This window comes from Puma concolor, chromosome A1, assembly GCF_028749965.1.
Source record: "Puma concolor isolate L17-30 chromosome A1, mPumCon1.1.hap2, whole genome shotgun sequence".
NCBI classification, from domain to species: Eukaryota; Metazoa; Chordata; class Mammalia; order Carnivora; family Felidae; genus Puma; species Puma concolor.
In genome coordinates, this window is record NC_141667.1 from 142,176,689 (window position 1) to 142,191,534 (window position 14,846).

At 40.5% G+C, this 14,846-nt stretch overlaps 1 protein-coding gene across 3 annotated transcripts in view; it reads right to left on the bottom strand.

Moving 5' to 3' along the window:
* Window positions 1–14,063, bottom strand: part of PRR16 (proline rich 16) — a 308,788-nt gene extending 294,725 nt beyond the window's left edge. Inside the window, exons 1-2 of one of the 3 annotated variants that reach the window (XM_086705645.1) lie at window positions 13,959–14,063; window positions 13,029–13,190 (exon numbers count right to left, since the gene is read on the bottom strand). In XM_086705645.1, coding sequence (XP_086561771.1) covers window positions 13,029–13,187 — 159 coding nt within the window. In that variant the 5' untranslated portion in view covers window positions 13,188–13,190; window positions 13,959–14,063. Of the gene's footprint in view, window positions 1–13,028; window positions 13,497–13,958 lie in introns of those variants that run through there. The other 2 variants (XM_086705653.1, XM_086705659.1) reach the window with 2 other exon arrangements.
* Between the last annotated feature and the right edge of the window lie 783 nt (window positions 14,064–14,846).

Sequence of the window (14,846 nt, forward strand, 5' to 3'; positions counted from 1 at the left end):
CGGCCCCCCACTAACATGTAAGTTCCACATGGGAGGGGTCATGCATACATTGCTTACTATGTTATTTCCATTGCCTTGCTTAGAGTAGGCATTCAAAGAAAACTGATGAATAAATGAGTAAGACCTTGGGTTATAGCAAAGAAGTTGATCAGAAACCAAAGGAAAAAGAAGGGAACAAAAAAATGTGGAAGAGAAGAGGAGGAGACAGAAGGGAAGAACAAGAAAGTGGAAAGCGAGAGATGAAGTAGAGAAGGGAGAGGAGGAAGGAAAGGAAAAAAGAGATGATACTGAAGTTAAAAACCCAGTCACAGAAGAGAAACTGTGTTCCTGCTGGAAAGTGAGGAGCTGATGATGGACGATGGTTTAAAGGGAGAAATATTCAAAAGTCCAACTCCACCATTTGCTCTCCATGAGTGAACCTCTCTGTCTCAGCTTCTCCATACATAGAGCAACCTCATAATAACCTTGTAATAGCCTCACAGGTTAACTAATGAGGGTGATTCAATGAATTAACTCAGAACAGCTCCTGGTACCTGAACAGATGTAGTCACATTCTTGTTCTTGTTCTTCTCATTCTCCTCCTTCTCTTCCTTCTCCTCCTTCACCATCATCACCATCATCATCATCACCATCACCGTATTTATTCTGTAACCTGTGCTATACCCCAGAGCTGAGACACCATTCAAACCTCTCCTATTTCTATAGAAGTGGAACAGGCAGCAGAAGCCTAAACACATTGACAGTTGAGGTGAAGAGCCCCTCCTTCCAGTCAAGGTTGCTATTGACCTTGCCCAGGAACTATGAGTGGCAAGAATAGGAGCACTTAGCCTTGGCCACTGCCATTGTCCCTTCTGAGTCTCTCTTCCTTTCCCCAAATTGTAAAATAGACATGCCGTTCAATTGCTTCAAATTCATCAGGTTAATTTTTCTTTGTGAAGAATGGAAAATGAGATAGGGGGAAGTGATGAATGGAAATGAGAATGTGCCTTTTAAAAGTAGGCTCAGTGAGGGGCACCTGGGTGGTTCAGTTGGTTAAGTGTCTGACTCTTGGTTTCAGCTCAGGTCATGATCTTACAGTTCATTGGTTTGAGCCCCACATGAGGCTCCGTGCTGACGGTGTGGAGCCTGCTTGAGATTCTCTCTCTGCCCCTCCCCTGTTCATACCCTCTCTCTCAAAATAAATAAACTTTATAAAAATAAATAAATAAATAAATAAATAAATAAATAAATAAAAGTAAGTTCAGGGAAGGAAAAAAGAATCAGGTAAATTTAGGGGGAAAAAAAACAGAGATAATGGTTCATTAAAAAGGTGAGAAAGAGAATACAAGATAGGAAAGAAACACAAAGTCCCAATGCTTGAAGGATAAACACCAAGTAAGAGCATAAATAAATAAAAAGCAATATTAAGTAACAGGGAATAAGAAGGCAGAGCTAAAGCAATCATTCTCAACCACAATGACTCCTCCTCCACCGCCTCAAGAGACATTTGGAAAGTCTAGGAACATCTTTAGTTCTCACACGGACATGTTTGGTTGCATCTAGTTAGTAGAGGCCAGAGGTGCTACTAAATACCCTACGATGCATAGGACAGCCTTCAACACCAGAGAATTTTCTGCCCCAAATGTCAATAAAGCCTTGTTTGAGGAAGCCTGAACTAGAGATTAAAGGTAAAGAGGAAAACATGGAAATAGATCAGATCCAGTCACTCTTCTGATCAAAACTACAAAGCCCCCATCTGACTCCAAGAGTGTTAATCCTTAGACATGTTGCTCTGTGTCCCTCTGATGCCTGCACATATGCTCCTGACACAGTGGCGTCCTTGTTCTTCTGCAAATACCCAGCACACATGCTTCCCGTGAGGGCCTGGGACTGCAGTTCCCTCCACCTGGAGAAGGGCTCCCCTACATATACACACAGGATATTCCTTCACCTTCAAGCTTTTCCTCTGACATCGTCATGTGTGTTTCTCAGCCAGGCTTATTCTGGACCATCCTATTTAAAACTGTACCTCGTCTCTGTGACTGCTCTTCCCATTATAATCTTCTCTTGTTTTACAGGACTTGTGGATTTTGAGTATTTGACGTGGCTTGACAATTATGTTGGTCTGTCTTCCTCATGCCCTCCCCAACCTCTGTGTATGCTCCATGAAGGAATTATGTCTCTTTTCTAGGTCACTGTATCCCCAGCAACAAGAAAAGTGCCTGGCATACAGTAGGTTCCAAACAAGTGTTTGTTGAGTAAATGGATAAAGAGGCTCAGACAAATTCAAGGAATAGTAACAATAATTACAGATACATATACAGTGCTCACTCTATTCAGGAGAACTGTTTTAATAAAGTGATTTATATATAATTAGTCTTTCAATCTCTATACCGAGTCTTTAATGTAGGTAATATTATCATTACCATTGCTGTTTTAAAGAGGAAATGAAGTCAGAGTGACATTAAGAAACATGTCCAATACTGCACAGCAGAGCAATATGAAATCAACTGGTCTGGCTGAGAACTTCCCTGTCTACATGATGTTACCCTCCCTGTATGACAGAGCCTCAGAATTTTTCTATTATTAAAAAAAAAAAAAAACGTAATTCCAAATATTTGTCAAAAACATCCAGCTATCCAATCAAAGGATAATAAAATTTAAACTTTATTCTATATAATGGAATAAACTTATTGCTGATACTTAAGTTTTAAGATCACAAGTTATTTTCTGGGACACCTGGGTGGCTCCATCAGTTGAGTGCCCAACTTCGGCTTAGGTCATCATCTCATGGTTCGTGACTTCAAGGCCTGCATTGGGCTCTGTGCTGACAGCTCAGAGCCTGGAGCCTGCTTTAGATTCTGTGTCTCCCTCTCTGTCTGCCCCTCCCCCATTTGCTAGCTCTCTCTCTCTCTTTCCCTCTCTCAAAAATAAACATTAACAATTTTTTTAATAAAAAAAATCACAAGTTATTTTCAATTATTGTTTTATCACTATCATCAAAAGTAAAAAAGAAATGGTTACCCAGATAGCTTTTTCAGCCATGGTCACAGTTTTTAGCTGTTTTACTGAAATTTAATTAAAATGTTTAAATTACATACTAACATAAGTTTGGTTGCCCCAATGTATGTAAAATATTAATGATTTATTTTAACAAATTTTACAGAGAACAGTAACTGGCTGCTGATTGTTTCCAACCACATACATGTTTACTTGGCAATGGAGAACACTGGGAGAGATTTGTCTCACAAAGAGATTTCTGGTGTTTGTAATGTGAATCGAGATGTTATAATATATTAACATCATATCCAAGAATACTGTTCTAACGTGGAATAACCAAGCGACAAACGTATGAATTGGAAAGGCTTGTGCTCATATCCCCAAATTATTAGGTATCATTACAGGAGTTACCACACATTTTACTAAGCAGTGTCCTAAGCAGAAAGAAATCAATTAAAATGGTAAGTGACATGAATGTTTCTCCCATCATTCTTCATTCTAGAATTAACATTATGGCCCTTTACACATTCCACATTGCTTTAGAGAGCCTTCTTTCACACTGGAAGAGGTAGTTCCCTATGATAGATGACCTTCTTCAGGTGCAGTCCCTTAAGCTTATTCATGATTGTATGCTTCATCGTCTACAGCATAGTGTCTTACATAAACCAAGTATTCAATAAATCTTTCTTACTTCATGAAATAATGTCATGCAGGGAAGGAAAAATACTTTTTTGGGACCAGTTTTAAGAGAATATGCTTAATTTACAATAAGTTCTGGAAACATTTTGTCCTGCGTATGATATATCTGTCACATAACCTTTAGACACATAAGCTTTCTATACTCTGGGGAGAGTAGTGAAGTGTGTGTGTGTGTGTCTGTGTGTGTGTGTGTGTGTGCGTGTGTGTGTGTGTGTATCTGAAGTAAACTGTGGATAAACTACCCATCTGCTCCCTGGCACAAAAGCCATCAGATTACAGCCATCAGTATTTCTTTTGTTTTCTTTTTATATACCCAGGACTTTTGATCTTGAAAATTATGGAGCTGGGTTTCAAGTAACTACCTGAAAATTAAAAATGAAAACAAAACACACAAGCAATCATTTGTTTTGTCTCATCACCAGAGTTGTTCTCACCTACCCAAGATTCCCTCAGTATCTGTGAAACCTTATTTTCTTGTGAGCTTTTGTTCCAGGAGAAATATCCATGATTTTGTCCAACTTTCAAAGGGCTCTGTTATATGGGAGGAAAAATTAAGAATCACTGATACAAGGTAATTAGTTTGATATATATCTATATCTATAGATAGATAGATAGATAGATAGATAGATATAGATATTAACTTGTTATTTTTCCACAGCATGAATACAGTTGGAAATCTTAGGATAAGATTTGATACTAGGCAAGAGGCAAATAAAGGCCAACATACCTGTTAGCTTTTGTGTAGTACTAGAGAAGGGAACCTGTTGGAAATCATTAAATTTGTTTTCTCTAAGCAAGTATGGCGCACATTATCTGTAGCTGAGAATCTGTTTATAGTGTGCCAAACATGATAATAACTGACTCATTGGGCACAGGTATGTAATTTGGCTCACTTCAATTATTCTACAAGTAAGCATTTATCCCAAATGCCAATTTGAAGTAGCATTTGCAAAGCAGCAAGAGAGAAGACAAAAATCATAAATATAAGTTCTGTCTTCAAATTGGCAATGTTTTTACCTAGAGCGGGGTCTAGAAGCTCACTTCCTTTAGAATCTGCATCTTCTTTCATTCTCAAAAATAAAAATGCCATGTAAGGCTACATCTGTCCTGAGTTGACAGGCCACCTTGTGAGTGTGCTTTGCTGGGACATTACCTAGATATGTCTATTTCCTCCTTTTAATTAATGTTACTTTCTAGCACTTAGTGCCAAAGAAGCACTTACTCTAGGTTCCCAGATCTTACAGGAAATTTTAGTTTAAAGCAGTTCTTCCTAATGAACTAACTTTGCATAAAATGAAAACATTTCTATTAATATTATATTGGTAAAAAACAAGATTTTAGAATAAGGTTATTTCTTGTATCCCTTATGTACATGGGAAGAGGGGTGGCTTACAATCGACATCACCAAAAATAACATGAGAAATCTAATTATAAAAATACACGTGACCTTTTAGTCGGGTCAATAAGTTTGTGTCTGGTAGAGAGTTAAACAAGCTTTTCTCTTCATCAGTCATAGCAGAATGCTATGAAACTCCAAACATCTAAGAAAACTTAAGGATACTGCATCCCTTCTGAGACCGTTTGATAGCATCAAAAGAAAATAAAAGTTTTCCAATTAATTTGAAACAGCAGCACACAATACTATATATCAGTAAGCTCCCGTATTAGTTGCTCCTTTATTTGCTGTCATAATATAAAAAAACTAAGTAGTATTTTATTAACATTTTTTAATACTAAATAGGCCAGGATTAATTCTGCAGCACATATTTATTTGGATGATGCAAATTTCAAGGTCTAATCAACTCACTGTTAATTCTGACTTGAGACTGGTGCCCAAAATTGAGTGCCAAGTCACAAAACCAATGACTGTTACCACAAATTAATAATTAACTACAAAACAAAAATAAAAAGATTTATTAGCTTCACATAAAATTTAAAAAAGCAGTGTCCGATAGATGAGTGGATAAAGAAGATGTGGGATATATATGCTGTGGAATACTATTCAGCCATAAAAAGAATGAAATCTTGTGATTTGCAACATGGACGGACCTGGAGGTCCATAATGCTAAGTGAAAAGTCAGAGAAAGACAAATACCCTATGATTTTGCACATAGGTGGAATTTAAGAAACAGAACAAAAAACAAAGAAAGCAAATAAGACAAACAAAAGAACACACTCTTTAAATACACAGTGGTTGCCAGAGGGGAGAGGGGTGAGGGGATAGGTGAGATAGATGAAGGGGATTAAGAGTAAATTTATCTTGATGAGCACTGAGAAACTTACAGAACTGTTGAATCATTACATTATATATCTGGCACTAATATAATGTTGTATGTTAATTTTACCTAAAGAAAGAAGAAAAGAAACAATGTCTATATATAATGCTGCTGGGAGTAAAAATTTGTAAAAATTCCCCGGAAAACTGTTAATATGGATCAAAATTTCAAACACTTTTACACTCTTGACTTCTAAGAAAATGTAAACAACAACAACAACAAATTAGGAAAAGTCATAGAGCTTAGTGGTTAAATGTCGGGGCTCTAGCACTAAAATGCCTGGCATTGAAGTCTCCCAAGTGACCTTGGGCAAGTGACTTATCTCTGGCCTCTGTTTTCTCATCTGTAAAATGGCATAACGGTAGTACCTTTCTCATATGCCTGTTTTGAGTATTAGAAGATTTAATATAACTAAATATACTTAAAGAGTACTAAGGCGGAGAGTAAAAATCTAGCTCTTAGCAGTTTTCATTGCCAGAGCAGTTTAAAAATTTTTAGTGATATTTAACAATCACAAAAATTCATAAATTGATAGAATGTCCAACATTCGAGGATTTATACAGTAACTTACAGCAGATCTATATAATCATTATGATCTAATACTCCTTAAGAAAGCAAAAAATATCACTGCATAAAATTTCATAATTTTATGACTTCATCTATGTTAAAAATATGCATACAAAACGATTGAAAGGAAATATAGCAAAGTGTTTAACATATCTATTTCTATTTGACATTAAAGATAATTTTAATTTTCTGTGTAATTTTTAGTTTTTTCCAAAGTTTCTATGATATTCATATACTCTATTGCTTCTGAAATGAGAAAAACAAATGAAATTAGTTCTTTAAAACAAAGTACCCATGGCGTTGGGTTTAGGGAAGGGATGCATAAGTAGAGCGCGGAACATTTTTAGGGCCATAAAAATACTCTGTATGATACCATAAGATGGACACACATCCTTATGCATTTTTCCAAACCCAAAGCTGCACACCACCAAGAAGGAGCCATGTTATGAACTGTGGACTTTGGGTGATGATGATGTGTCAGTAGAGCTTCATCAGTTGTTAAGAAATTCACCACTCCAGTGGGGGATGTTGATAATGGGGGACACAATGCATTGTGTGGAGGCAGGAGGTATCCAGAAATCTGCGCCTTCACCTCAACTTTGCTGTGAGCCTAAGTTGGATTAAAAAAAAACCCACAAAGTCTTAATAAAATACATAAATAAATTTTAAGCTTTTTTAAAAGAAAAAAGTACTGTTTGTTGTTTACTAATCTATTTTCAGCATGAGGTAGGTTACACACATTTCAAACAGCACTGAATTAGTGCCTATTAGAATTCGAGCCCTCTAATTCCCAAAAATTGCCCATGAAATTTTTCATGAACTAGTTCCATGGAAGGATCTGTAGTTTAATTTGTTTGATAAAATATGTTTTACTCAAACTTGCAATTCTATCTCTTTTGCTACATTTTGATTTAAATACCTGAGATCCTCAAAACAGCAAAGGTAGAAAAAACATAATCCAGGTAAACATGAAACCTATTGCATTGGTTTTATTATCTATTTAGTTCACTATTGCCTGAAGCACATTATCTATTTATTGGTTTAAGGTTGCTTGAGTTTCTTATCAGCTAATTCCTTGAGTGTTGAATGGCTTTAATGCATAGAAAATAGAGACAGTGAAACATGGTTATTGGTTATCTTTATTTTCTCAGAACCATTCGTTCTTCCAGTAACATGCTAAGCCGTCATGCTTAAGACAAGAAAAATAAAAAACCATTTTAGCATTTTGTAAATATACTTGAGTTTAAGGAGTCGGACTGTTGCATAGTGTCGTAAAAGTATAGTTATTGGTACAATTGATTGAACTATGAAATTTCATTCATTCACAACTTTAGAACTTGGAAAATATTCCAGAGATCATTCTCTATAATTTATTCTAGTAATGAATTTTACATGCATGGACTTATTAACCAAAAAATATTTGGTAGGATTTCCTAGAGCAATAAACTTGATTGAATAAGAACTTGATGTGAATAAGCCATCTGAAAAGAGGAAAACATTTAAAAACCAAAATATTAAAAAATTTTTTTTAGTGTTTATTTTTGAGAGACACAGAGAGACAGAGCACGAACAGGGATGGAGAGGAAAGAGAGAGGGAGACAGAATCTGAAGTAGGCTCCAGGCTCCTAGCTGTCAGCACAGAGCCCGATGCTGGGCTCAAACCCACAGACCAGGAGATCATGACCTGAACTGAAGTCGGGTGCTTAACCGACTGAGCCACCCAGGTACCACAAAGAACAAAAATATTTTGCAGGTAATTGTTAATTCTGTCAATTCTGTTTCCCTCAGTGTCCAAATGGACCGTTTCCAGTGGGGTTCCAAACTTTTCAAAATTAAACTTAAGTTTAATTTATTTCTCTTTATGACCTCATAAGAAAAATCATGAGTGCTTTCCAGTCCACAGTCACACTACTGACATAGCTTCCCACCTAAGTAGTCCAGTCACTAAGTGATTCCAGGGTGCAGAAAGAATAACTCATCTTAACTGGGTTCTCTATGAGAGACATATCTACTTAAAAGGCTTAGCAATAAATAAATAGATAAATTATATATGTATACATATGTATATATGTATATATATAATGTGTGTATCTAAATACACATATATAATCATATTTATCAAATATTTAAATTTAATAAATTATACTCATTAAACAAATATGTAACATATGCATATATTCAACCTATTAGCAGCCTTATTACTTCACATTATAAAGTGAAACATGGCAAAAAAGTGCAAATTTATAATGAGTCTAAACTAAATGAGAATATAGCTAAAGCAGCAACGAATTTTGTTTCCAAATCAAAAGGTTCTTTACTACGTATTTCAGTGTCTTTCTAACAAGATCTGTGATACCATATTAACAACAGTATTTGATGCAAAACAATTTACAGTGAGATCTTCATAAAATAATAGGCAAAGCGATACCCAAAGATGTCAGATTATTTGACAACTATTTTTAAAAAGTAGTTTTTTTCTATTTTTCTTAATATAAAAAAAGTATATGCCCACACCTAATAAACCAATGATGGCTAATTTTATCCCTAAAACTCCAGTTTCACCACTATTTTCTTTTTTCCAATGTGTAGAAAAAAGCATCATGGATAAATATTGTATCCTAATGCTATTTCCTGTTAATTTCTTCTCCTCTCTACTTATTCAAATTGTAACCACATCTCAAAGATCTAAAATCTTCTGTTTTGACTCTTCATCCCCTCAAAGGATTAATCCCTCATGAAAAACTCAATACATCCAGTTTCAAGACTTGGATAGGTGATCTCCTGTATGTGGCATTGATCCATTTGTGTCAATCATGACAATCTGAATAAATTGTAAGGTCCTTAAAATTCTGTCTTATCATCCTTTTTAAGCTTTGACATTCTTCACCAAAGTCTTGCTACATTACTAAGTACACAGCAAATATCATTGTATAAATCTACACACACTAATTCTTATTCTCAATTCTGCTTTTTATTCTCAAGCCCATTAGATCAGAGTGAGAGTGGCCACTAAAAGCAGTAATAATGCCTTTTTACACTAGTGATGTTCAAAGACAGTTAAAATGCATCCCAAACTGATGTTTTGAGGTCACTGAGACCAGAAACTATAAATTCTTCTTCTTGGTAGCCATGAAAAGATAATACAGTACTTGGCACATAGTAGGTACTCAGTAAATACACTGAATTATGCATAAGGCTTTTCCATTATACTATAGAAGATCAAAAGGTCCTCATTATTTCTGAAAATCATTTAAGATTTTACTGAATACCGAGGGTAGAATAAAACTGCCCTTAGAGTTTCCAGAAATCCTGTTCCTTTTCTTCCAAGATATAATCCAATTATAAATGATGAAGCAATGATCAGTAAATAACTAATCATAGAAGACACTCATCATAGTTTTGTCCTAATTAGTAACGTGTTTCAAGCAGTCACTACTATGTTCGAACCGACTTCAATACCTGAATTTTCAAATGACTCAAGTCCAGAAAACTTCTGAAAAGAAAAGCAATTTCAAAATAACCTCCAACACAGGTCCAGTATTGTTGGTGCAGAGTTTATGTAAGAATAAAAATGGAATATTCAAAAAAGAATATTGCCTTTTAGAATAGAAAAAAGCAGAAAAGAAAAAACAAATACCATATGGTGACTGATAAAGTGATCTAGTCATAATCACTTTTTTTATTTCTAATTTCTGTTCCGAGTTAATAAGAACTCATGGCTAATTTATATCAAGATAGAGTATGGCCTAAAGGCATACCATTGACAATAAAAGAATTAGATTCTAAATATAACAGTTTATGTTCAATATATACCAATGATAAACTGCCAGAATACTGAATCTAACCAATGATGAACAGTGAAATTCATGTTTACAAGTCACAGATCTAGAGACCAACAAGGTTTGCAATTTTACAGTTTTAAGTTACTCCTCCATACAAAACTACATCAAAGATATGTTCGATCACATGTGCAGTATTATCTTCAAAAGATAAATGCTGGACAACTGCAAGATGTCATAGGTTAAACATGCCCTATAAATATTTGTTCTCAAAATAACTATCATTCACATTACATAAATGACCAATGCTCTGAGATTCAGCCTTAGCATACACAACTCCATGCGTAAACCTAGGATGATGATAGCCTCACAGAAGTAATTAACAATCCCACGACATCATTTATCATTCATAAATTTCACTCTCAGGGTAAGATTTTTACACAAAAGGCCCTGGCAGCCAATCAAAGATTCCAAAGCATTAAGTCAAAATTTTACTTCTGGATCTGTCTGGAAGACAGATCCTTTCATTTACTTGGTTGTACATTATTTACGTTTTCCCATACTCTTAATAAACGACCTGTTTTTGTTTTTTTTTTTTTCCCCCTTATAAAGCCTCAAATAAATGAAGACACAGAAAGAGGGAAAGAGAGACCCACAAATTTTCTGATTTCCTTCTTTGGGATTCTAATCAAGAGTCTTAGGGAGGTTAAAAGTTTCAATGTAGATCTATCTGGTCTCCAAAAGCCTATAGAATAATGAGGCAAAGCAGAACCAGGCCCATGTGCAGTTCCTCTTTATTTATTCTGTCTAAAATAGACAGTGGAGTGACACATCGTAACATAAGGAAGCATGTGCCCATAAATGCAGACTTTTGACTGCCTTTTTTCTTAATTCCAGCCTCCTGCCTTGACAGTAAACACATGACTTTGCTGATAAAGGTTTCCCACACTTCCTACCGTAGAAACCTCAACTACTACAAAATTTTGCCAAAAGGAACATGCCCAAATTTGTTCATTTTTTAAAACGCCATAATGTTTCAGATGAAAACACAGCCTGCCAAAGACGTCAAATAAAAGAATAACAAAGAAACGAACAGCATCTTTAGACTTGAATGTCAATGCATAACCTCGCCATCTGTCAACCAGTTGTGAAGCAATGATCCCAGAAAAGCCCTGCAAACACGAACAAGTTAGATCCTTGCACCGATCATCTGTATCAATCTCCACTCTCAGGACCTCAGTGGCAATTATGCTCTATGGAACAACCTACAGAAATGGCATGTGCCACCGGCAAACCGAACCCTGCCAATGAATGGGCCATTTTAACAGATTTTCATTCGGTAACGCGCGGAGTTCAGTTCCTAGAGGTAATGGGAAATCCGGGGAGAAAGGGAGTTGGGCTGTGGGGGAGAGGGGAGGGTCTCTTTCCTCACGTTTGGATTGGAAATTGGATGCAGGAGGTTAATCTCTGGAGGCCAGACATCCAAACAACCCTCAGTCTCCTCCCACTTGGCCTCATGAACAGGAATACAATTTTGGACCTCGCGTCTGCCCCACTCCTTCACTTCCCGCCGCGGCCACCACCTTAGAAGTTACAGTCTGAGCTCTCGCACAACTGCGGGTGCGGACGCCCGGACCGAGAACCGCATCAGCCGTCCTTAGGGAGATGAACAGCGGGCTGGGACTCGGCCACCAGCTCCGCGAAGCCACCAGCTGCCGCCCGGCCGGGCTCGCGGGCGACCCCACCCCTCCCCCACCCCCCTCGCCTGGAGCAGCAGCCGGAGTTACGCAGCCTCAGCCCCGACACCTCCCCGGCTGCTTTCAATCCTGATCACAGGGGTAGGGGTGGGAGGCCAGAAGTGGAACAGAGGGTGAGGGTGAAGGGGCAGCGGGAAAGAACCCAAACAGTCCGGTTGGCAAGAGCCAGGACGCCAAGTGGCAGGACCCCGGTGCACACACACCACACACGCGCACACGCTCACCCACGCGCCCTGCTCCCCCGGTTCAAAGCCAAGCGGCTACAAGATGGGAGCAACGCAGGAGGTGGGGTGGCGGGAAGGCCCGGAGTTACGGGGAGCGACGTTAGGAGGGCAGGGGATGCTTCAGGAACTGCGAAAGTGAGAAAGTCCCAGACCCCCGTCTCCATCCCCAAGTCTGGGCTGCCCTGCCTGCAGCCCCGGTCGCCTTCCACCCAGCGCAGCTCGGGAGGCGGGGAGGGGAGCCAGAGCCGAGCTTCCCCCAGGCTGCCCTCCCCGGCCTGGCCCAGGGCCCGGAACCCGGCCCCCCTCCAGCCCCGGCTTGGGGAGGCTGCCAGGCAAGGAGCGACTTGCCAAAGGACTCTGGGGGAGCAAGAGGGCAGGACAGGAGCATTTTGCACGCTCCGGCCGGGCTGCTCATTTCTTCCTCTGTCGACACACCCCCAGTGAGCCCCCCTTCCCCGACAATACACGCACAGATACAGAGACACGCACGCGTTCGCCCTTCCCACGATCCCAGGTCCATCGATTAAAACACTAGTTGATTTCTTCCTGATTAAAAAGGGAAAAAAAAAAAAAAAAAAAGTGCAGCAACTCTTTTCAGGAGTCGCCGGAGCAAGGAAAGTCCGTCTGCAGGCGTCCTTCTATAGTTTGCTAGGAGTTAAGAAACCTGGCGGTCCCCACTGAGAACCGGACCGGAACCCCGAGGGGGCGAAAGGTGACGAACTCCTTCCCCACCCCCGCGCCTCTCACCTCCTTAAGTTCCTTGGCCACGTCCTTCAGGTCGCCCAGTACTAATTCCAGATCCTCCACGATGATCTTGATCTGTTCCTTCACCTTGGTTTTGGAGGCTGCCGGCGGTCCCTCGGCTGGACAGGACGAGGAGGGGGTCCCCTTGGACTTGGCTGACATTCTCTGGGGACAGGCGAGGCAGGTCAGCACAGGCGGGCGAGCGGAGGCTGCTGCGCGCCCCCGTCCCTGGCGCTGCTGCGGCCGCTGCCGCCACGAGCCCCCCGCATCTTGGACGCTCCCCGGGCAGCGGCGGGTGGCTGCGCTCGGCGCTCGGCAGGGCGGCCGCACCGTGGTGCTGCCATCAACTCCCCGAGACGCGGCGCTGGGCGCGGGGCTGCAGACGGGCGAGCAGCGCGCCTGCGCCTCCTCCCGCCGCCGCCCGCCGCTCTCGCGCACACACGCGCTCGCTCCCCGCCCGCGGAGACGGCCGCCCGGCCGCCGCGCCCCGGGCCGTCAGCTGCAGTCCCCGCGGCCCGGCGCTCCGGGAGCTCTCGCCCGGCACGCGGGCGTCCGCGAGCAGGGACACAAGTCCGCGCCCTGCCCGGCCCTGGCCGTCATCCTGAAATGCCCTCGTCTCCGCAGCCGGCTGGGGGGGGGGGGGGGGGGTCTTCTCACACCTAGCCGGCTTCCTTCCTTCTCCCCAGCTAGCAGAGCCCTGGTTCCCCACCACACTTTAGGACAAAATGGAAAGAACCCCCCCTCCCCCCGCAGGGCCAGGAGTTGCGTTTAGGGGCAGTAAAGCGACCGTAAGTGTTTATCGAGGACCCAAGTATGTTCAGAAGGCCTCCAATCATTCTCCTAGTTGATCTAGGAGTTACAGAGGTGTTCCTACTTCTGCAGGAAAAGAGAGAGAGACAGAGAGAGAGAGAAATGTGCACAAAGACCCCTCACCCGTGGAATAATGAAATGCAGCCACAGTTCTTGAACGAGGTTGCCTAGTCCTGCTGATTCCACAAAACTAATAGCGGATGTATTAATTTCACGTCCCCACACCAAAAATCCCTCAGGGAGACTGAGTCATCTTGGCTGTACTTATCTGGGACAGGTCCTCTCTCTCTCTCTCTCTCTCTCTCTCTCTCTCTCTCTCTCACTATTCTTTCTGTTTTCATGACCTATGCTGATGTATGTTTGGGTAGATACGCTGTCTGGATCTCCTCTTGAAAGAGCTGAATAAGAAGAGTTTGCCTCCAACTTTTTTTTCCCCCATCATTTTTTTTTTTTTTTAATCTCCATTTCAAGCCTTTCGCTACTAAATAGGAAATAACTTTCTGACTGTTCTGCCAAAGGGATCCAGGGAGGAGAGCTAATAGGAAGCCTTCAGTCTCATTCTCAGTAGGTGGCTCCCATTCTCATTAGCTAAAGTTTTAATTTCCTTAGTAACAAACCCATGGGCTATTAGCTACTGACCTCGCAGGATGGTTTTACTTTATTGTCTTCAGTGCACACTACTCCAAATCATTATTTTAATAGGCTCCCCATTTTGGCCATGCCTTAGCAGGGCCCTTGTTTTTTGCTTCTCACACCCTAGGTTGTCCCAACAAGCCTCTTTAGATGAAAAAAATCTTGGCACTTCTCCCCTTCTGACTTCCTTAAGCCCTCCGTAATCAAGCACTGTCTTAATTCTGAACACCTTCCCTTGACAAAATCATTGGAAGCCATATATGAATATGGAAAAAAGACGCACCGGAAGAAAAAAATAGAAATTTAGATAGGATGTCTCAGCAGGAGCTGCTGGGAGACAATTAAAATAAGGAAAGAATAAAAGAACCAGTGTGCAGT